Source organism: Natator depressus, chromosome 1 (genome assembly GCF_965152275.1).
Source record: "Natator depressus isolate rNatDep1 chromosome 1, rNatDep2.hap1, whole genome shotgun sequence".
Lineage (NCBI taxonomy): Eukaryota > Metazoa > Chordata > Testudines > Cheloniidae > Natator > Natator depressus.
In genome coordinates, this window is record NC_134234.1 from 16,795,072 (window position 1) to 16,819,232 (window position 24,161).

Consider the following 24,161-nt stretch of genomic DNA (forward strand, 5'->3'; position numbering starts at 1 on the left):
AGCTAAAGTACATGCCACTCAAAGTGATGAGATATTGTCTTGGAGTCAAGCATTTTCTCCCAGAAATACTGCCTTCTTGAAATCAGTTGGTCACATGACAACTATTAAAATGTATTTTAAGAAAATTCTAATGGCCAAAGGCCAACACTACATTCAAAACCTGCTAGTACATCCAGGCAGATAAGTAAATCAAAACAGAAACACGCAAATCCAAAACAGAAAACCTCCAAAAGGAAAACTGCTCCATTTGTTTACTTCAATTTGAAGTAGATATTAGGGGCATGAATGGACCAGTCAAGATTTATTTGAAAATCCCTCCATCATCAGATGTGCTGTAATCCTGTGGTCAATGCAGTATGTACAAACATATTCCTTTCAAAATACCCTGACATATGGTTTAAAACTCAAACGGCCAGGCAGTTACTTTATACAGTGGTTCTGGCATCTGTAAAAGTTTACAGCACTCACATGGTATCATCCCACTCACAAACTAACTTCACACTGAGATTCCCTCCCACCAGATACTGTACATTAAAGGCCATCTGATGAAATATGCATGGAAAAACTGTTTTATAGATTCATTGCTGGCATGTTTCGACCGTCAAAACTTCATTACAGTACACTTTACTGTACAAACACTTTAAAGGATGTTTATCAGGAAACTCTGCAAGTCAAAATGGATACTAGAGTTCTTGTTTATTGTACTTTCTCGGCCTCTTTATTTACTGTGGTTATCTCCAGTCTTAAATCAAGCTGCTTTCATGAAGGTGGTTACTAAAATGAGCTATGTATGTTAACCTACAACTCACAAAATGCAACAGTAGAGACATTAATTTTTAAACTTGTCTGTTAAATTGTAATCTAAGTTGTGAACATTTAAATATAATATATATCTCATATGAAAAAGCTAGAGCACAAGTGTTTCTGCACACACGCCCCCATTCCCGCCTCCCACTGCCCCCTGCCCCAGTTACATTTTGGGCCCACACCGATTTGGAATGCTTTCATAGGCCACACATTTCAACAAATTTGTATGCTTTCAGGAAATATAAAGTCAAAAATATACAAATCTCTTGTTGTTATAAGGTTTTTGTGAATGAAATTACCCAGGACCATGGACTTGGAAGGAGAGAAAAAAATTAAGAGGGACTTTACAGCAATTTATCTTCAAAGTTCAAAACTGGTCACTTCACAGAAAGACTGCAGAACTGGTGAAATTCTTGCTTCTAAAAAGTGATACTGTAGTGGAGAGTCTTCTAGGAAAAATAAAACAGCTTTTAATAACTGGCCCGCTGGTATGAGCTACCGTGGAATAAATTAGCACAAAAATGGAAGAAAGTCTTATAACTGTTCACTGTTACAGACGTAATCAACAAGGTCAGTCACTCTCAAAAGTTCATCCTCCTCTTCCTCTGGCCCTACTACCTCCTGCCCACCCCCTGTCCCATTGGGTGCCAGGGTGGCATTGGCTGTGCTGTCCTTGGGGGCTTGAGTCTTCTCACTTGGTTTGCCAATCAAGGTCTCAATAGTTTTACCTGGGCTCTGTCCATTGGTGGAAGGCAAGTCCACTAGGCTGTAGTCCAACGGACTTTCTACTTTCCCTACATTATCAAAGTCATCTTCATCATCACTTTCTATCCGGTAGCAGGGCTTCTTGGTGCTGTCATGAGGAGCATGAGGTGCTGATGGCTTATTTGCAGGTGCAGGCTTTTCTGCATCTTTGTTCGCATTGTCGCAGTTATCTTCATCATCTGTTTCAATTCGATTCAGCCGTTTGCGGACAGGTCTCCCCTCCTCTGGTTCATCCCCATCCTCTTCTCCTTCTGAGTATTCATCTGTGCTTCGGCTACGTTTTCGAATAGACTGCTTTGATTCCTTTGCTGGTTCATCATCTTCAGAGTTCTTGGACATGTAGCTCTCTGGAATGAGGAACAGACTTAAAGCCGTTAGCAAAATCTGACGGCAGGCAAAACATTTACAATTGCTCTTTATATTTTCCCTTTTATCCCTCTCTTCTGAAATGTCAATCCTTTCTGTCTTGCACCCCGCCGCCCCTCCCCTCTCACGCCAATTCTGAAACTTTGTTAGCGTACTCACACATAAAATAAAAGAAATAGAAATTGCCATATTAGATCAGGCTAGTGGCCCATCTTGCTAGGTATCTTGTTTCTGACACTGACAGCTTGAGGGGACGGTGTAATCCCACATAATGGATAATTATGTAACAATATGCATTCAGGGGAGATGTGGAGAAAGTTTATTCCTAATCCCTTAACACCCACTTTATACTCTTCGACACCGAGCGCCCACATTATGGCCATAAGCCTTCCCAAAGAGAACTGTAGGACTCCTTTCAAAGCTCATCAACACTGCCTTAAATTTCAGCTGGAGGGTTTGCTACTATATAATGTAATGTCTTTTCCCTGTATAGGGAGAGTATGCTATAGCCCCTCAGCACTTGTAGCTCCTGCTAGTCTGGGGAAGAAGAGGCTGGGACAGGAAATCAAACACCAAGCAGTTTGAATCATTGGGCCATCTTGAGCTACCCAGAATGCGTGTACATGGCCATCTGAAAGTACATTTGTTGCATAGGAAGTTTACAACAGGCAAGTCTTTCACGCAGCTAAGCAGTCTCTCACACAGTTCCACAATAAATCTTCCAGGTAATTATATATCCAGTGACACTGTTACACACTGTACTTTGATATGCCTGGGGAGAATACCAATGGTATCACTGTGCTGTTTTTACTGAACAAAAAGCCAGTAACAAATTTAATACTATGCAAATTATTTCATAGAACAAATACTATTATTTAACCATTGGTAAGCCAAAAGTCTAGGAGTCAAAGGACTGAAGTTCCCAGTGAGGCTACTGTATTATATAGCAGATTCTTGGCAGAGAGGTTCTCTCTACAACCAATTTAGGGGAAGAGAATGCAAATTACATTTTAAGTCTCAGTTTGTAAAAGACAATACGCTTGTATAATATAGTCAAGCTCCTTTGATCCTGAAGGATCCTACAGCACTTTATAAATTTAGGCCAACACTTGCCAAAATATCTTCTAATTATGGATGCCCAACTTGACACACAGTGCCTGCTCTTTGAAACATAAGAACGGCCATAATGGGTCAGACCAAAGGTCCATCTAGCCCAGAATCCTGTCTTCCAACAGTGGCCAATGCCAAGTGCCCCAGAAGGAATGAACAGAACAGATAATCATTAAGTAATCCATTTCCCTGTCGCCCATTCCCAGCTTCCCATTCACACCATTCCCGCCCATCCTGGCTAACAGCCATTGATGTACCTATCCTCCATGAATTTATCTAGTTCTTTTTTGAACCCTGTTGTTATAGTCTTGGCTTTCACAAAATCCTCTGGCAAGGAGTTCCACAGGTTGACTGTGCACTGTGTGAAAAAATACTTCCTTCTGTTTTAAACCTACTACCTATTAATTTCATTTAGTGATCCCTAGTTCTAGTGTTATGAGAAGGTGTAAACAGCACTTCCATTTTACTTACTCTACACCAGTCATGATTTTATAGACGTCTATCATATCTCCTCTTAGTTGTCTCTTTTCTAAGCTCAAAAGTCCAAGTCTTAATCTCTCCTCATATGGAAGCCGTTCCATACCCCTAACCATTTTTATTGCCCTTTTCTGAACCTTTTCCAATTCCAATATCTTTTTTGAGATGGGGAGACCATATCTGCACACAGTATTCAAGATGTGGGTGTACCATGGATTTATATAGAGGCAATATAATATTTTCTGTCTTATTGTCTATCCCTTTCTTAATGATTCCCAACATTCGGTTCGCTTTTTTGACTGCCACTGCCATTGAGCAGATGTTTTCAGAGAACTATCAATAATTACTCCAAGATCTCTTTCTTGGGTGGTAACAGCTAATTTAGACCCCATCATTTTATATGTATAGTTAGGATTATGTTTTCCCATGGGCACTACTTTGCATTTATCAACATTGAATTTCATCTGCCATTTTGTAGCCCAGTCACCCAGTTTTGTGAGATTCTTTTGTAGCTCTTCACGGTCTGCTTTGGACTTAACTATCTTGAGTAGTTTTGTATCTTATGCAAATTTTGCCACTTCACTGTTTACCCCTCATGGAGTGCACTGTCAGCGTGGGGGCAGGTATTTTCTCCAGACATGGAGATGTAATCCGTGACAAAATTCTTTCAGAAGAGACTGGGAGCGCCTTCATTCTGTCTGCTACTGTAACGAATAGTTGGGTAGATTTCCAAAACGGCTTTGTTCGATATAGAAGGCTAACACCTGGCGAACATCCAAAGACCGAAGTTTCTGTTCCTGGCTGTTTGCGTGTGGCTTAGGGTAAAAGACTGGAAGAAAAATATTCTGATTAACATGAAACTGGGAGATGACCTTCGGGAGGAAGGCTGGGTGCAGCCGAAGCTGAACCTTGTCCTTATAGAAGACTGTGTAAGGAGGCTCAGATGTTAGGGCCTTAAGCTCAGATACCCTCCTGGTAGATGTTATTGCCAACAGAAACACTACCTTCGATGATACATAAGAGCAAGGAGCATGTCGCGAGTGGTTCAAAGGGGGGCCTCATTAGTCTGGAAAGAACCAGGTTAAGGTCCCAGGGTGGGATCGGTTGTTGTACTTAAAGGTATAGCCTGTCAAGTGTTTAAGAAAGCGTCCAAATATTGGGTTGGCAAAGACCGACCAGCCCACCACGCCTGGGTGAAAGGCGAAAATGGCAGGCAAGTGGACTTTTACTGATGAAATAGAAAGCCCTTGCTGCTTCAGGTGCAGAAGGCAGTCCAAGATAAAAGGTATTGTTGAGTGTGTAGGAGACGTGTTTCTGCGCTGACCAAATTGTGAATCTCTTCCACTTGGCTAGGTAGGTGGCCCTAGTGGATGGTTTCTTACTGCCAAGGAGGACTTCCCTAACTGGAACACGGCAAGCAAGCTCCATTGGGTTTAGCCATAGAGCTTCCAAGCCATGAGATGGAGAGATTCGAGGTTGGGGTGCTGAAGACGGCCATGGTCCTGAGTTATCAGGTCCAGGAGCAGCGGTACAGTGATCGGAGTTTCCACTGACAGCTCTAGAAGAGACACATACCAGTGCTGATGGGGCCAGGCTGGAGCTATCAATATTACCGAGGCTTCTTCCCTCCGAATCTTGATTAGCACCTTGTGAACGAGTGGAATGGGTGGAAATGTATAACGGAATGTGACCGTGATCGAGCCCAGGGTGTGACTCAGGAAGAAGCGGACACTTCCTAGTGTGTCCTGTCACGAACAGGTCTATCTAGGGAAATTCCCCACTGTTGGAAGATGGTGTTCATGACACTGGGTGGATGGACGACTCGTGGTTGTGAAAGGACCTGCTGAGATGGTCTGCCAACTCGTTTTGAACTCCGGGAAGATAAGGTGCCTCCAAGTGTATTGAGTGGGCTATGCAGAAGTCCCACAGTTTGAGGGACTGTTCCTGGCACAAGGGAGATGCGCATGCTCCCTCCTGTCTGCTAATATAATATATTGCTGTCTGTCTGTCATGACTGATACACATCTCCCCTCCAAGTGAGCTTGGAAGGTCTGGCATGCCAGACGGACTGCCCTCAGCTCCCTGACGTTGATGTGAAGTAAGAGCTCCGCGTGGGATCAGAGGCTTGGAGTCCTGAGCTCCCCCAGATGCGCTCCACACCCCATCGCTGATGTGTCTGTGACCAGGGAAAGAGATAGTTGAGATCTGGAGAAGGGAATGCCCGCACACACAGCTTGCGGGTTGAACCACCACAGAAGAGACTCAAGAACTGGTTGGGAAGGAGTGACTACCTTTTCTAGATTGTCCCCGTTTGGTCAATAAACCTAGGCTAGCCACGCTTGAAGGGGTTGGAGCCTCAGTCTGGCATCCTGCACTACGTAAGTACAGGCGGCCATGTGGCCGAGGAGCTTCAGGCAATTCTTTGCCGTAGTGGTAGGGAATTGTCAGAGACCTTGTATGATGTCACAAAGGGTCTGAAACCGTGACTCTGGTAGAGATGCTCTGGCCTGTCTTGAGTCCAACACTGCCCCTATGAATTCTATCCTCTGAACAGGGGACAGGGTTGACTTCTGCATGTTCAGTAGAAGGCCAAGGTCATCGAATGTTGCTCTTATCAGGCTTACATGTGCCTCCACTTGTGTTTTGGAGCGGTCCTGGATCAGCCGGTGGTCGAGGTATGGAAACGCCTGCACCTGGCACTTCCGCAAAAAAAGTGGCCATAACTGCCAAGCACTTGGTGAACACCCAAGGTGCTGCTGACAAGCCAAAGGCGAGGACCGGGAGCTGAACAGGAGAGAATATCCCAGTTCTACCATGCTACTCCTGGGGGAATTCTGCACCAAAAAAATCCAAAATTCTGCAAATTTTATTTGTCAAAATAATGCCATATAATCACACCAGTTTCACTTATTTTGGTAATTTATTTAAACTACCGTACAGAGAAAAAAAAAAATCATACTAACCATTCAGCATTTCCTAAACACATGAAAGTTAAGTTACAAATACTTGGTAACCAAGACCCTGCATTCCAGTTATAATCCTGGATTTTCATTTAAATTACATGACTTTTATTTTGTTGTTTGGTGTTCTGTAAAGTAGAATGACGCTTTAAATCGCTCAGACTTTCACACAAGAAAGTCACACAGTTTTGCTAATCACGGTCCTGCATTTTTTAAAATGGATAAGTAAAATAGATCCTGAGCTGTAATCTGACCCCCCTGTGCGCCTCTCTGGCAGAGGGAAAAAAGCAAGAAAGCCCACACAGCCCTTCCTAGCTGAGGATTCCCTTACTGTCATTTACAACAAGGCTCCTTTACCCTACCTGGCAAAGTAAAGGAGCCTTAATTGACTAAGATGGGAACAATTAACTAACAATGGGAACATTAGCAGCCTGCCAGTTTAGTTGTTACATTTCTGCTCTGCCTTAGGGACAGAGCCTGCTTCACACAGCCCTATCCCTCCAAGCCCAGGGTGCAGCAACAGCAACCAGAGGGACAGAGAGCGTCTGGTCTCTCACTCATTCCACATGCAGGCAGGCACCCAGCCCCACCTCCTTGACCAGCCTCCCTTCTCCCCTCCAGGGTGATCTGCGCTCTGCTGCTGGCTGCTCCCAGCAAACGTGCCCGGGCATTAAAATAAGGGGAGCAAAGAAATCTGCGGACGGTATGCATTCTGTGCCCCCCGCAGAGCACAGAATTCCCCTGGGAGTACCGTGCAGAGCACCCAGCAATCTGACGTGATCCAGGCCCACACATGGTAGAAGTGAGACAGCTGACACGAAAAGGATGGGAAGCTGGATCCGGTGTCTGAACTGGTACATCGCCCTTGGGCACACCTTCAAAAGGCTTATTTTTAACCAGAGGACTTGCGGCTTCATAGCCTTAAGGACTCAAGAGCCACTCTCAAGTCCCTGGGCCGCCATATTCCATCTATGCAGCGGAGGCATTTTAAGCCCCAGCCCCTGCTTTGATTCTACCAAAGTCTGTTAGTAGAATCAAGGCAGGGGCTGGGGCCTAAAATGCCTCCGCTGCATAGATGGAATATGGCGGCCCAGGGACTTGAGAGTGGCTCTTGAGTCCTTAAGGCTATGAAGCCGCAAGTCTCTCAGAGAAGAGGGTCGAGCCCTCAAATGGGAGGTTCTGGATGTCTGTTGGACCTCATACGGGAGCCCTGATGCCTGCAGCCAGGAGCTCCTCCAGATGGCTACCACTGAAGACATGGTCCAAGCGGCTGAATGGGCAACATCCAGGGCTGCCTGTAGCGGAGCCCGTGCCACAAGTTTTCCCTCCTCCACCAAGGTGGAAAACTCTGCCCCCGATTCTTCTGGCAGAAGCTCAGTGAATTCTGACACAGCCCCGCAGGAACTGAAGCTATATCTGCTAAGGATCACCTGGTGGTTTGAAATCCAAAGCTGGGGCCCCCTGGTAGAATAGACTTTCCTCCCGAAGTGGTCCAGATTCTTTGCATCTCGGGCTTTAGGTGATGGACCTTGGTGCCCTTGCCGTTCTCATTCGTTTGCCACGAGTCCGGTGGTGGGTGTGAATAAAAGTGTTCAAACCCTTAAGAGGGAACAAAATATTTCCTCTCTGTCCTTTTCACCACCAGGGGCAGGGAGACGGGGGTTTGCAGCAGCATTCTCGTGGTATCTTGCATGGTTTTAATGAGCGGCAGGGTAACTTGGGAGGGTCCTCAGGGGGCCAGGATGTCCACCATGGGGTCTGATGACTCAGAGACCTCCTCGACCTGGAGTCCCAGGTTCTGGGTCACTCTCTTCAGGAGCTGCTGGTGGACCCTACTGTCCTCGAGTCCAGGAGCTGTGGAGGTACCAGCCACTGTCTCATCTGATGATGAAGACGACGAGGTTCTACCTGGGACCAGCTCTTGCTCCTGGCCTGTGTGGTGACCAGTAGCATGTGGGATGGCTGGTCCTGCACCAAGAGAGATGGGGGAGGTGCATGGTTTTCTGAAGCTACCAACACTGACCTCCTGGAATAGGATCCCTTGCTTTGATGAAACGCTGAGGGTGTCCAAAACGGCCATTGGGCTGGAGCTCGCCACTGCACGGGCCATGGCATCGGGGGAAATTGCTGTCTCTCCCTGTCCGACCTTGAGTGTCTGCGCTCCGATCTGTGCTGGGTCCACCTGGACACAAAGGATTCCACCTCTGAATCCAATTGGGAAGACTCACTCTGGGAGGACCATGGGAGAGCAGTGCCCACCGGTGCTGTGGAGCCGTGCTGGAAGATTGGTGACCACTGCGGCTTCCCTGCTGGTCTGTTGCCAGAAGGTACCTGGGACTGGTGGACCAGATGATGGTGACTGATGTGGTACCATCGCTAGCTTGCCTTGGGACGACACCAAGAGTCTTGTGGGTGCCATTGCCCTTGAGCTTGGTGCCCTGTCTCGCCTGGGCGGGGAAGGCAGTGCTGTGAAGGCGATGAGCTCTCTCACTGCCTTAAAGATCTCTGGTGTGGTGGGCAGCTGCAAAGCCTCTCCGTGACTCTCCCGGGGAGGGGAGTCCTGAGGAGCTGGACTCGACTGACCCCTTGTTGGGGCAGGAGTCAACGGCGCTGGGCTAGGTGGTGCTGCACTTACGTGGCCCAATGCGGGTCTCACTGTGCCAGAGTCCTTCTGTCCCGGCCTCGGCGTAGGTGAGCACCCCCGGTACAGCTTCTTTTTCTTGAGGGGCACCGGGGATTGGGAACGGTGCTGCACTCTGCCATGCATGGAGCCCCTGAGCAGTGAGCTCTGTTGGTGCTGAGTGTCTCTATCCCAGTCCTTTTTCGGTACCAAAGTTTCCTGTGTCGACGTCGGAGCACTGCGCACCAATGCTGAGGTGCTAGGCATCAGTTCGGCCGAAGTCGGTTCCAAGTAGGGATGGAGGACGGCCTCCATCAGAAGGATCTTCAACCGTTGGTGGCTTTCTTTTTGAGTCCTGGGGTAAAATCCCCTAGAGATCTTGCAATGGTCCTTCTGATGCGATTCCCCCAAGTACTTCAAGCAGGAAGTGTGGGGGTCGCTCCTAGGCATAGGCTTGTTGCAAGCTCTGCAGGGTTTAAACCAAGGGGACCGGGGCATGCCTCGGTACCGGGGGGTGGGGTAGGGAAGTGGGGGGGAGGTCCCCCAGAATAATTCCCCACTGGAATCTAGCTATATAATGACTGACTAACTACAGCTACTAGCTAACTGGTTTAACTATCTACAGAAAGACATTCTGAGGACTACTCGGGAGAAGGCTTGCCGAAGCAAGAGCAAATGAGCTTTCCGGCTAACCGTCGCAGGCAGTAAGAAGGAACTGAAATGGCGGCGGGTCGGTGGGGCCCAAAGTACGGCACCATGGAGGCGCAACTCCAGGCGCCTGAGCCGACCCAACGGGTACTGCTAGGGGAAAAACCTTCCGGCTACTGTGCACGCGACGCGCACACACCTAATTGGAATCAACATGAGCAAGTACTCGAAGAAGAACCAATCTTGCCAAACAAACCTAATTTCCTTCATTGATATGGTTACTGGCCCAATGGATACAGGGAAGCAGAAAACATGGTATAATCTTGATTTTAGAAAGGCTTTTGTCCCACAGTCCCACATGACATTCTCATAACCAAACGACGGAAATGTGGTCTAGATGAAATCACTGTAAAAGTGGGTGTCACCACAGCATGAAAGCCTGTACTCTATGTGTAGTTATCAATGGTTTACTGTCAGACTGGGAGGATGTATCTAATGGGGTCCAAAGGGTCAGTCCTGGGTCTGGTATTATTCAATATTTTCATTAATGACTGCAATAATTAAATGGAGAGCACATTTATTAAATTTGCAAAAGACCTCAAGCTAGGAGGGGTTGCAAGCACTTTGGAGGACAGGACTAAAACTTAAAACAACCTTGACAAATTAGAAAAATTACTCTGAAATCAACCAGATAAAAATGAATAAAGACAAGTGCAAAGTACTTCACATAGCCCTGGTCTACACTGGGGGCAGGAGGGGGAAATCGATCTAATTTATGCAACTTCAGCTACGTAAATAACGTAGCTGAAGTCGACGTACTTAGATCGACTTACCATGGTGTCTTCACCGCGGTGAGTCGACTGCTGCCGCTCCCCCGTCGACTCTGCCTGTGCCTCTCGCAGTGGCGAAGTACAGGAGTCGACGGGAGAGCGCTCGGGGGTCAATTTATCGCATCTAGTCTAGATGCGATAATCGATCGCCGCTGGATCGATCGCTGCCCGCCGATCTGGCACGTAGTGAAGACATACCCTTAGAAAATAAAAACCCAACATACAACTACAAAAAGAGGAATAACTGGCTAGGTGGTAGCACTGCTGAAAAGGATCTGGGGGTTACAGAGTGGATGACAAAATGAATATGAGTCAACAACGTGATACGAAAAAGATTAATGCCATTCCAACATGTATTAACAGGAGTGTCATATGAAAGACATGGAAGGTTAACTTCTGCTCTACTCAGCACTGATGAGGCCCCAGCTAGAGTACTGGATCCAGTTCTGGGCGCCACAGTTTAGGAAAGATGTGGACGAAGTGGAGAGAGTCCAGCGGAGCGCAACAAAATGATAAAAGGTTTAGAAAACCCGGCCTATGAGGAAAGGTTAAAAAAACTGGACATGGTTAGTCATGAGAAAAGAAGACTGAGGGGGGACCTGATAAGAGTCTTCCCATATGTTAGACCTGTTACAAAGAGGACAGTGATCAATTGTTCTCCATGTTGACTGAAGGTAGGACAAGAAGTAATGGGCTTAATCTGCAGCCAGAGTTAGATATTAGGAAACATTTTTAACTATAAGGGTAGTTAAACTCTGGAATAGGCTGCTAAACAAGGTTGCGGAATCCCCATTACTGGAGGTTTTTAAGAACAGGTTGGACAAACACCTGTTAGGGATGGTCTAGGTTTACTTGGTTCTGCCTCAGCACAGGGGACTGGACTAGATGACCTTTCGAGGTCTCTTCCAGCTCTACATTTCTATGATTCTATTAAAGTTTTAATTACAACTACAGGCATATTTAGGGGGACAGAACAAAATTACTCAATTTGGATACAACCAGGACACCAGGGTTAACGCCCTTACTCTTACGAAAGGGCTGTGGGATCTTTAATGACCACAACTGAAGCATGACAAATACTCCTGTCCTCCACAATAACCGCATTTCCTCCTTTGCAATCCCAACATTTAACTACCAGATGGAGTAATTTCACACCAGGAAGTCAAGATAAGGGAAAGCAGGAAATTTGACAAATAGCAGTAGTAATGCCTTGTTATATAAACTTATAGGGTGCATCACAAGGATACATTTAGATTTTGGAAAATATCAAGGATCTCAGAAAAGAATTCTCTGTGTATCTCCCACTAAATGCAAATCTTGTGTTTACTTTATGCCCCGTATTTCTCCCTTTCCACTATCACTCACACATCAGCTCCTGCAAATGGTGGAGTGCTTGTTTTACCTTCACTGTCTGAACTGGGAAGCCTCCGTTTATGAAGTCGTCTTAGCTCCTTTCCATATCGAACACTTTTCTGTGAGCCATCGCTTTCTGAATCCTCCTTATAGTTAACTTGTCTCTTTTGATTCCGCCTTGATCTTCTCCGCCTAGTTTCCAGGTAATCATCATCACTGTAATCTGTGTAATCACCACTTTCTGCAAAGAAGAAAACAGCCATACGCTTTATTCTGTTAAAATGAAAATGCACAGACCCACTGTCACATTTCCAAAAGGTATGTTTGTTCAAACAAAGTGCAACCTTGAGTGAACAAAATCAACCACTCTAGTCACAGGAAAACCTCAATCTTTACGCCTCTAACGGGAAGGTTGTTATCTTGACTGGGTCCAGCCTCATACTACTCCACTGGCTCCCCATTCATTTCCAGCTTGAAATTGCCATCAGTTTTTAAATTCCACTATGGATTTTTCCAGTTACTCTCACAAACCTCTCCCACCACTCCTCTAGCATTGGTTTCCTTTTATCCTTCTATACAATCTTACCCCTACTTGTGTGAAACATACTTCTCCTCTACAGCTCCTGCCAACTAGAACAACCTGCTTGAATCTGAATTGATGATACAATCTCATTCCAATCTCCACTGGAAAATACCTCTGGCCCTTGATTTTTATTTAACTCTAATTTTATTATATTCAAGAATTTTTAGACGAAGTCCATGAAAGATATTGACAGAGTAACAGTGAACTGTAAGCAGTGGTAAAAAATGAAGTGGATAAACTCAATTCCCCAAACGAGAAATGGCTAAACTCTGTGTACCTTAGTTTACCCTTGACTATACTACTGATGGTAGGAAAGTACAGATTAATTGTTCTCAAGTCAGCAACAAGAAGATCAGTCCTATAGGTTTCAAAGCTGCAGCTACACGTTTGGTCGGAATACCAGATGAGAGTGTTTATAAAAACCAATCCAGTCGTTCCTAGTTCTCGGTGCACCAGACTTCTGCAGAATTAGTGCCTTTTTAAGGTCTAGCTTGTCAGCCACTTTTTCCAGCAGCTGAAAATAACTGTGGTAGCTGGATCATGTTTAGCTACTTTTTCTTTGAACCATGTCAAAAACATTATTCCACAGTATTAATGCTGCCTTTTCATTCCAGAGCCACCCAGAGGATTCAGGGGGCCTGGGGTCTTCGGCGGCAGGGGTCCTTCTGCTCCGGGTCTTCGGGGCACTTCGCTGAAGACATGGAGCGGAAGGACCCCCGCTGCCAAAGACCCAGAGCGGAAGAAGCGGCGGCAGGTCTTTGGAGGCGGGTCCTTCACTCTGCGTGTGTTCGGTGGCACTGAAGGACCTGCCGCCGAAATGCCGCCGAAACCTCTTGTGGGGGCCCCTGAAACCTCTCGTGGGGGCTCCTGCAGGGCCCGGGGCAAATTGCCCCACTTGCCCCCCCACCCCCCGGGCTGCCCTGTTTCATTCATATCACAAGCTGCCCTGTCGTGTTATTAACTGAAATGACTCAGACTAAAACAGTCGTGTTTTTCCCTCAAAAACATTAAGGAAAAGGTGAGAGCAAGTCAACAAGAGAGCTCAATGAGAAACCTCAAATCTGGAGAAGAAAAAAAGCAACCCTCCGTGTTTGTTATTTCTTTAGAACCAAAGTAAGGCAAGGCAGGCTCTCCAGAAAGAGAGTTTGTGGGGGTAAGGAAAGGAACATATAGTTAAGGCCACAACCCTTTGCGCATGCGGTGGGGAGGTGGTGAGGAGGGGAGAGAGAGAGAGATACACTGCCTTGGGGAAAGGAACAGGACTGAAAACCTTGAAGACTGAGGTTCTTTATTTGTCCACAAAACAGATGAATAGTGGGCAGCAGCAGAGCAAGCTTCTCCAGGGGTCAGTCCTGGAGCCGATTTTGTTCAGCATCTTTATTAATGATCTCAATGATGGGATTAATTGTGCCCTCAGCAAGTTTGCAGATGACACTAAGCTGGGGGGAGAGGCAGACACACTGGAGGGTCGGGATAGGGTCCAGAGTGACCAAGACAAATTGAAGGATTGGGCCAAAAGAACTCTGGTGAGGTTCAACAAGGACAAGGGCAGAGTCCTGCACTTAGGAAGGAAGAATCCCATGCACTGCTACAAGCTGGGGATCGACTGGCTAAGCAGCAGTTCTGCAGAAAACGACCTGAGGATTACAGTGGACAAGAAGCTGGATATGAGTCAGCAGTGTGCCCTTGTGGCCAAGAAAGCCAACGGTATATTGGGCTGTATTAGTAGGAGCATTGCCAGCAGATTCAGGGTGATTATTCCCCTCTATTTGGCACTGGTGAGGCCACATCTGGAGTAGCGTGTCCAGTTTTGGGCCCCACACTACAAAAGGGATGTGGACAAATTGGAGAGAGTCCAAAAAGAAAATGATTAGGGGGCTGGGGCACAGGACTTATGAGGAGAGGCTGAGGGAACTGGGGTTATTTAGTCTGCAGAAGAGAAGAGTGAGGGGGGATTTGATAGCAGCCTTCAACTACCTGAAGGGGGGTTCCAAAGAGGATGCAGCTAGGCTGTTCTCAGTGGTGGTAGATGACAGAACAAGAAGCAGTGGTCTCAAGTTGCAGTGGGGGAGGTCTAGAATGGATATTAGGAAACATTATTTCACTAGGAGGGTGGTGAAGCACTGGAATGGGTTACCTAGGGAAGTGGTGGAATCTCCATCCTTAGAGGTTTTTAAGGCCTGGCTTGACAAAGCCCTGGCTGGGATGATTTAGTTGGTGTTGGTCCTGCTTTGAGCAGGGGATTGGACTAGATGACCTCCTGAAGTCTCTTCCAACCCTAATATTCTATGATTCTATGATCAAGCTGCCATGGAGGAATCACTTCCAGAGATAAGAAGGGAGTTCAACTTCCAGGCACACTGAGCCTTTGACCTCTCTTCCAGCTGTCAACAAGAGCATTAGTGCATATATTAATTAGGGTGGTATTTTTTGTGATGGCCACATGACCACTAGGAACTGAACAGGAACTGCTCCCAAGTATTTAGCTGCATTAAGGTGTAGATTAGTAATAACTTCAGATCCTTTAGCTTCTGCATCAGTTGCTCTCATATTTTCATTAATCATAGACTACCACAATTTCCACTATGAATCTCTGTATATGTTCAGACTCTAACCATTTCTTTCTTACACTCATTGTTGGTCTCTTAGTGGCATGCAGAAAAGGAAGAGAGCTTACGGAACAATCATTTTAAGCTCATACACCTTTCTTAATTTGCCCATACATAAAAACTCACATTGGAGACCAGCCATTCAATGAAGAATAAATGGACACAAATCAGATGTCAAGAATTATAACATTCATAAACCAGTCGGAGAACACTTCAATCTCTCTGGTCACGAGATTACAGACATGAAAGTTGCTATATTACAACAAAAAAACTTCAAATCCAAACTCTAGCGAGAAACTGTTGAATTGGAATTCATTTGCAAATTGGATACAATTAACTTAGGCTTGAATAGAGACTGGGAGTGGCTAAGTCATTATGCAAGGTAACCTATTTCCCCTTGTTTTTTCCTTACCCCCTCCCCCCCCCCCGACGTTCTTGTTAAACCCTGGATTTGTGCTGGAAATGGCCCACCTTGATTATCATACACATTGTAAGGAGAGTGATCACTTTAGATAAGCTATTAAGGAGAGTGGGGTGGGAGGAGGTATTTTTTTCATGCTTTGTGTGTATATAAAAAGATCTTCTACACTTTCCACAGTATGCATCCGATGAAGTGAGCTATAGCTCACGAAAGCTTATGCTCAAATAAATTGGTTAGTCTCTAAGGTGCCACAAGTACTCCTTTCCATTTCATTCTGCAGCTCAGCTGACTTCAGAAAGATGGATACAATAGTGAGAAGGCCATTCAATACCTGCAATGAGCTAGTCCTGCAAGGTGCTGGTGCCTTCAACTCCCAATGGCATTAGGTAGTTTTGGGCCCAGTCCTACAAAGTAAGTTACACTCTTGAGAAAGCTCTTCCTAAAAAGTGCTATCTCCTCATGGAATGCTATGACAATACATTATTAAGAGACAAAATTTACCTAGTCTCTGATTTATTTCTTCTTGATTAGTAAGGACAAATACACGCAAGAAAAAAATATCTTCTCCCGTTAGTTCATCTGCTTCCATTGCTTATTCCTCTGTGTAGGAATCATTTTCACACAGTCAATTGTATTTCAGACAGAGGATGGATTTTGATTGGGGAACAGGCAGTAAAAGGCAAGGAACAAAGACGCTGTTGTCATGCAAGTGTCCCTAGTAATTAAAGTTCAAAAGCGAGAAATATCGAAACCATAGATTCATAGATTATAAAGTCTGAAGGGATCACTACTGTAATTTACTTTGTCCTCTTGTTTAACATAGATCATAGTACAATAATTCCTGCAGTTGAGGAAATTATTCTTCCCTCCTAAGAAATCAGGGATTGAGTTTCTCTAAGCAGTAGGCTTTTGAAAGTTTTCCATGAGGCATTAGCAGATCTCTGAGTACACACAATGAAATAGTTCTTTGAACTACTTTTCCTGCTAAGTTTAAACAAAATATTGTGCACCCACAAAATACGCAGAGAGAGATGCAACTGGAAATGAAACATCAGGAATCTGCCAATTCTGCACACAATTGCCTGTTTTGCCCTCACAACTTAAGCACACATTTAAAAATGAATGTGACCCAAAGAACCTAACACTCAACACTAATTTCCTTTTGTGCATATTGAACAGAACACTCAGACCAAGTGAAAACCTTAAATAAGGAACATAATTATTAAAAAACAGTACTTGCATGGCACTTTTCATTTCCAAAGCAACTCACAGAGACATCTAATTAACTACCACAACACCTCTATTACAAAAGCAATAGCCCTATTTTTACAGCTAGAACCTTAGAAACACAGATGACATATGACTTGACTGAATCCATATAGCCAAGTTCAAAGTCCAGGCCAAGATTAGAACTCAGGAGTGTGTAAGCCACCTGTCCTTTTGCTTCGGCCCTCTTCTCTGACACACAACAGCTAACTCTTCAAAAGTTAAGCTTACCAGACTCCCTACTTAAATTGTCCTCAGAGTCTTCCTCTTCGTCATCCTCTGAATATTTTTTCTTGACTGTTTTTCTTCGTAACCGCCTGCTTTGTCTCATTGGCCTGGAGTGGTGTCGCCTGGGTCTACGGGCACAGAACTCTGTATCACTGTCTTCGTTTGACAGCTGATCATCTTCACTTTCATCTGGGTTTTCCTCTGATACAACAAACTCGTCCTGAGATCTGTTAAAAAAAGTTACAGCCAAAAGAGAGATACTTGAAATAAATGGACTAAAATACTGTAACATATAGGAGTTAGATATATTTAATATAGCTTATAATAAATTTAGATGTTATTTCAAGAATACATTTCTCTCTCTCTCTCTCTCTCTCTCTGTCTGGAGAGCCTAAGAGTGTTTCACAAAAATGAATGAATCTTCTCAAAACTAATGTGAGGCATCAAATCTTTATGCTGAGATCAACATACCCAACACTGAAATTAAACACTTGCTGCATACCTGAAGGTGCCTTTACAGAATATAACGTTACACAGTAGATTAGGACAGTAAGTGAATTCAAATGCTGTATCTAATTGAAACTGCAGGTGGCTTTATTTAGGCTGCATTCTAATTGGCTCAGTACTTCAGGATAAACACCACTATTCTTATGAAACATTCTTTAAGTACCCACAAATGGTCAAGACTTCAGTTTGTGTGTCTTGTATGAAATATGGCACCCTCACACCTACACTGCCTTCTGTCATACTGGTTCAGTAATAGTTCAGGCAGAACACCAGCTGCGAAACAGTTTCATGTTTCGCCTACAGTAGGTGTTCCCTTGAGATCTCTCATTCAAGCACTGACCAAATACAAATCTATTCACTTGTGAGAGTTGAAAGAATCATATCCATGAAGCTGATGCATTTATGAATAAACTTCTAATTCACTGATTTATATTACTGGTCTTTCATATAAAGACTGAGCCAATTTATATAACAGTTAAGCAGCCTACCTGAAAAAAAAGGTTCATATGCAACAGTAACAGGCATCCAACTCCCCTATATGAATGCAAACTCTCATCTAACAGCCAACAGGTAATTAGTAGAGATTATTGTTGAAAATACGTGGACTCATCAATGCAGCGCTAATTCAGTGAGATTTTTACAGGTTGAATTCACTAACTAGGAAAGTTCCAGCACATCTTGCTCAACCACTGAAAAACCTTCAACACCATTACATGCGGAAAATGGAGCTGAAGAGATTTAAATAGAGATAGTTCCAAAACACAACAAGAGGGGTAATGAACAGCATGTCAGCTTTACAGGCTCTCAGCAAAGGGGGGGAACAAAGTCTTGTACACTTTTGTGAGTCTTTAGGAGGCATAAAAAAAGGACTGAAAGGATTTTTAACTTTAGAAATTCAGGTCTGTCTGATCTGGAGAATTCTGATGACTGAAAAACTAATGAAATGGCAGCATCCCAAGAAAGTGAAAAGCTGAGCAATTCAGAAGGGGAAGGGATTTTTAATCAGACTGCTTAAAATGTATTTAACATTTTAGGTTTCATGTTCTTGAGAGGGTAAACTCTACCTTTTCCTGATCTCCACATCTAGTTCTGCTGGTTTTTGAACCTCAAATCTGTAGTATGCTAAAAATCAAAAGTTGATTTCTATAGCCTCCTTTAATTCTAAGATATCTATGAGGTCTTGTCTAAACTAGAAAGTTGTGACTAGATTTTCTATATTGATAGTATAAGATGCCTTATACTAGCACTGCAATTCCCATACAGTAAGAAACACAACTCTATTGGTATAAGTCACCTTTATACCAATATAAATGTGTCCACACTAGGGCTTTCACTGATGTAACTATTTTTTTTTTTTTTAAACAAAAACACCATACCCCTAACTGAAAGAGTTAGACTAATAAAAATTCTAAGTCTAGACCTGGCCTTAACAGGAAACCCACTCTTACAGCTTCAAACCGCAAAGAGACAACCCAGTGGCATTATAAGTTCACAGAAACCTGTAGTGGTTAATAACCCAAGACTAGTAGTTTAAACAGCTACCTACCCATCGCTGATCCTGAACTCATCCTCACTCTCTTCCTCATCCAGGTTACTATCACTATCGAGGTCGTTCAGTCGCCGTCGTTTCTTGCGACGTGCTGCAGCAGCCCTTTGTGGCCGCTTATTTTCTTTCCTTTCTTCCTCTAGGATGGTGGAAATGTCTTTTCCCCGGTGACCTGTGATATTAGACATGTCTTTGCCTCTGCCAACACCTGTGTTAGTGGGAGAGGGGGAAAATAAGCTGCAAGTTAATTATAGCATTTTTCATTCAATTTCACAGAGACCTTCCCATCCTGCTGATAATTTCAACTTCCTTTTATAAAGGAGACCCCTTTCATCATCCAAGACTCAAATTCTTGAACCCAGCTTTCTTCCATCCACAGCTATACTATATAGAGTATTTTTTTGGAAGAGCTATAATCCCTAACACTTGGGAGCACAAACCAACTATTAACCCAGGGGATGTTAGAAAGAAGTTTCCCTATGGGCAGGTTACTGGAAAACTGTGCATTACAGGAATGCCAGCACCTTTCTCTGAAGCATCTGATATTGGCTACTGTCTGGGACAGCATATTGGGCTAGATGGACCACTGATCTGATAGGAACATATTAAAATGCTATGTCATAAGACAAACTCAGGGACACACACAAAAACAAGATTATGAATGTTCTTGGACGACAAGAAGTCTGAATATGATGTGGGACTGAAGGAAAGCTAGGGAGTAGATTCAAGGATATGACGTGCTTGGGATAACTGAAAGGGAACAGTATTATTAACAGTATTGTTATTGTTATAGACAGAATAGAAGAGTGCGATGGGGGAAGAGGTGAGACAGGAAAATTAGAGATACGGTTCTCGTAATCAAGGTGAGAGATGCCCAAGTCATGGATAAGTGTTGTAGTGGCGGAGAGAGAGATGTGAAAGAACACACTGATTTTAAAGAAGTAGTAGTAACAAGGCTTAGTGAGGGAACTGGGTGTGGGTGAAGGAGAGCTGGGAAGTCTGAGATGGCATTAGCAGCTTGGGAGACAACGGATGGTAGCAGAGTTCTTAGTGATGCCAGAGAGCAAATGAAGTGGAGAAGGATGAAGGATTAGGAGGAAAGATGAGCAGCCCTGTTTTGGAGAGACTAGATTTGAGTTGATAGCAAGACATCTACAAAAGGTGTAGTTGTGAGATGTGAGAGTCAATCAATCAATGGCACCAACGGTCTTTACAGAGCATGGTGTACGTCCCGATGATTTCTTTGGCAATCATCTATAAAGGACTGCCAAGGGAGATGGGAGTCACCAGACAGCTATATCCATAGGCCTTCTACCCGGCGTATTTTACTCCAGCCACCTATGCACCAGTAATTAGCATATGCTAACAAACTATTACCATAACTGAATGCAAGAGGTGGGCTGTGGTTGCACACCCCATCACATACAACCTGACTGGGGAACTAGTTTTGAAAACTGGCCGATTAGGAGGTGACACGAGCCCTACCACAAGGAAATAAGTAGTGGGAACATTAGCTTAGCAGCGTTTAGATAGCTAAGCTGAGCAGCAGTCAGGGTATACTGACATTTATTGATGCAATTATAAAACAAAAAATAAATACAAAGTATGTGCACACGCCCACACTCCCAAACCTGAAAAAGAGCTGTGTGTGGCTCTCTCACCAACAGAAGTTGGTCCAATGAAAGATATTACAACCTGAGGCCCTATACCCTCACACAACACCATATGAGAATGATGAAGCATGGTCACTTCCTCTGCTGTCCTAACCACGTCTGGTCCTGAAGGCTCAGGGTGTTCCCCATGATAAGTAACACCATGTCTGGATGGAAGTGCTCCAGGAGATAGATACCACTTTTAGCGTTAAAAATATTTTGTTTAGTTGTTTTTATCTTGGTGGGACAGAGACTTAATTTACTTGTATTAATTGAATTATTAATTATGTTAGGGTCCTTAGAGCCTTGAATAAGTACATTTATTACTTTAAATCTAAATAAATAGAAAAATAATCAGGCTTGATTTTCAGACTGCCTGTGCACATCCATAGGGCTTTTGAAAAAACAGGCATAGTTCTGGGGAGTCAAAAAGAACAGGAGCAAGGGATTATCTGAACATTTTAAACACGCAAGAGATGTTGAAGCACAAATCCCACTGACAGGCAATAGGCACCGAGCTCCTAAATCCCTTGGGCATATTTGGAAAAATCTCCCTCAGCTCTTCACCATGTCACAAAAGAAAAAGGTTTCAGAGTAACAGCCGTGTTAGTCTGTATCCGCAAAAGAACAGGAGTACTTGTGGCACCTTACAGACTAACAAATTAAAACTTATGCTCTAATAAATTTGTTAGTCTCTAAGGTGCCACAAGTACTCCTGTTCCTTTTTACAAAAGAAAAAGAAAGACAAATTAGAATAATAAGATTAAGTTATAATTTTCTAACTTCGTTCTATTTTATTTTTTTTTAAGCTATTAGCTCCTTCCATCTGAGGATCTCAAAGAGATTTACAAGCATTAATGAATAAAGTTTCACAACACATCTGTGCAGTACGGAAGTACTGACCAAGATTAGGGCCAACATTTTCAAGATGTTCACTAGCTTTGGGTGTCTCAATGTGAAAACACATATTAGCCCAATTTCCAGAGGTATTGAACACCAGCAGCACCCAGTGGCTTCCTAATCTGGCCATCCAAAGTTAGGGAGTTATTATAAAATGTTTGGTTCTTGATGCCCAGTTTTATGTTTCGATATTTAAAAAAGTAAAAACTGAAATTATTAACAAAAGCTACATGATTTTTCCCTACATAGACTCTCCAACACATGATACCCATTGCCCCACAACCAGGGAAATTGCTACAGTATTTGCATTTGAAAGTCCAGTAGTAAAAATGTCAAGTTATGCAGAGATTCAGATGAGGTATCAAAGGTCAGGAGTACATGCATTCCCTCTGGCATTGTAATAGAATGTGTGTCATACCAGCCCAACATGTCACCCATTTTAACTATACAAATAGTAAGTAACAGAAACATACCTCCTCCATCGGCCTCCTTGATATCATCTTCTATTGCTTCATCAATTGCCTCATCAAATTCATCAAATCTAAAAATAGTATCTTTTATTTACTACTTTGAAACAGAGCACAATTCAGATATATTTTGAAGTCACGTCTCAAAATCTAAAATAGCTGTAAGAATTCAGAGTGCTTCAGACATTCCAAAAGTGAGGGAAAGTGGTAAAATAATCAGAAAATCATCATACATATTCATAGTGTACTAGACAGATGCTCAATGGGTTTTCTTAAAAATATGTAGAGCATGTCCAGCTTCTAGCACAATCTAGCAGGATGGATATATATTACTACCTGGGCTGACTTACTAATAATTTAGATAAATTCACAAAAACACCTCCTTCTTACAGGTATGCTACTGAATTAAAGAAAACACAATGTGAATATTTTGTTTTAAAAGTATTTCAGCAAAAATTTTCACAAGAAATAGTTGCTTATTGATTATGTCAAACTCCCCCCCCCCCCCCCCCGATGGCATATGCATCTTTGTCCACCCCCAGCTTATGCAGTCAGAGGCTAGAGATATGCAGAGCATGGGATTGCATCCCTACCTTGGCTAATAGTCATTGATGTTTCTATCCTTCCTGAGTTTATATAGTTTTGGCCTTCACAACATCCCCTACAACTAGAACCACAGGTTGACTGTGTGATGTGTGAAGTACTTCCTTTTTTTGGTTTAAGCCCGCTGCCTGTTAATTTCATTGGGTGACCCCTCCTTTTTGTGTTATGTGAAGGGATAAACAACACTTGCCTATTCACTTTCTCCGCACCAGTCATGATTTTATAGACCTCTATCATATCCCCCTTTAGTCGTCTCTTTACTAAATTGAACAGTCCCAGTCTTTTTAATCTCTCTTCATACAGAAGATGTTCCACACCCCTAATGATTTTTGTTGCCCTTCTCTGTACCTTCTCCAATTCCAGTATATCTTTTTTGATATAGGGCAACTAGAATTACATACAGGATTCAAGGTGTGGGCGTACCATGGATTTATAGAGTGGTGTGATGATATTTTCTGTCTTATTATCTACCCCTTTCCTCATGGGTCCTAACATTGTTAGGTTGTTTTTTTTTTGACTGCTGCTGCAGCACATTCAGAGGATGTTTTCAGAGAACTATCCACAATGACTCCGAGATCTCTGTCTGGAGTGGTAACAGCTAATTTAGATCCCATCATTTTGTATGTATAGATGGGATTATGTTTTCTAATTTGCATTACTTTGCATTTTTCAACATGGAATTTCATCTGCCATTTGGTTGCCCAGTCATCCGGTTTTGTGAGATCCATTTGTAACTCTTCACAGTCAGTTTCGGATGTAACTATCTTGAGTAGTTTTGTATCACCTGCAAATTTTGCCACATCCTTGTTTATCCCTTTTTCCAGATCATTTATGAATATTTTGAATAGCACTGGTCCCAATACAGATCCTTGGGGAACACCACTATTTACCTCTCTCCATTCTGAAAACTGACCATTTACTCCTACCCTTTGTTTCCTGTCTTTTAACCAGTTACTGATCCATGAACTCTTATCCCATGACTGCTTACTTTGCTTAAGACCCTTTGGTGAGGGACCCTGTCAAAGGCTTTTTGAAAGTCCAAGTATACTATATCCACTGGATCATCCTGTCCACGTTTGTTGACCCCTCAAAGAATTCTAACAGATTGGTAAGGCATGACTTCACTTTACAAAAACCATGTTGACTCTTCCCCAACAAATCGTGTCCATCTATGTGTCTGATAATTTTGTTCTTTACTATAGTTTCAACCAATTTGCCTGGTACTGAAGTTAGACTTACCAGCCTGTTATTGCCAGGATCACCACTGCAGCCTTTTTAAAAAATTGGTGTCACATTAACTATCCTCCAGTCATCTGGTACAGAAAATGATGTAAGTGATAGGTTACATACCACACTTAGTGGTTCTATAATTTCATACGTGAGTTCCTTCAGAACTCGAGTGAATACTATCTGGTCTTGGTGACTTATTTACTATTTAATTTA

At 43.5% G+C, this 24,161-nt stretch overlaps 1 protein-coding gene across 2 annotated transcripts in view; it reads right to left on the reverse strand.

Annotated features, from left to right (window-relative positions):
- Positions 1-987: 987 nt before the first annotated feature.
- RSF1 (remodeling and spacing factor 1) overlaps positions 988-24,161 on the reverse strand; it is a 99,549-nt gene continuing 76,375 nt past the window's right edge. Inside the window, exons 12-16 of one of the 2 annotated variants that reach the window (XM_074955500.1) lie at positions 22,122-22,189; positions 19,097-19,304; positions 17,047-17,270; positions 11,986-12,177; positions 988-1,919 (exon numbers count right to left, since the gene is read on the reverse strand). In XM_074955500.1, the coding sequence (XP_074811601.1) occupies positions 1,342-1,919; positions 11,986-12,177; positions 17,047-17,270; positions 19,097-19,304; positions 22,122-22,189 (1,270 nt within the window). In that variant the 3' untranslated portion in view covers positions 988-1,341. The remainder of the gene's footprint in view (positions 1,920-11,985; positions 12,178-17,046; positions 17,271-19,096; positions 19,305-22,121; positions 22,190-24,161) is intronic. The other variant, XM_074955490.1, reaches the window with a different exon arrangement.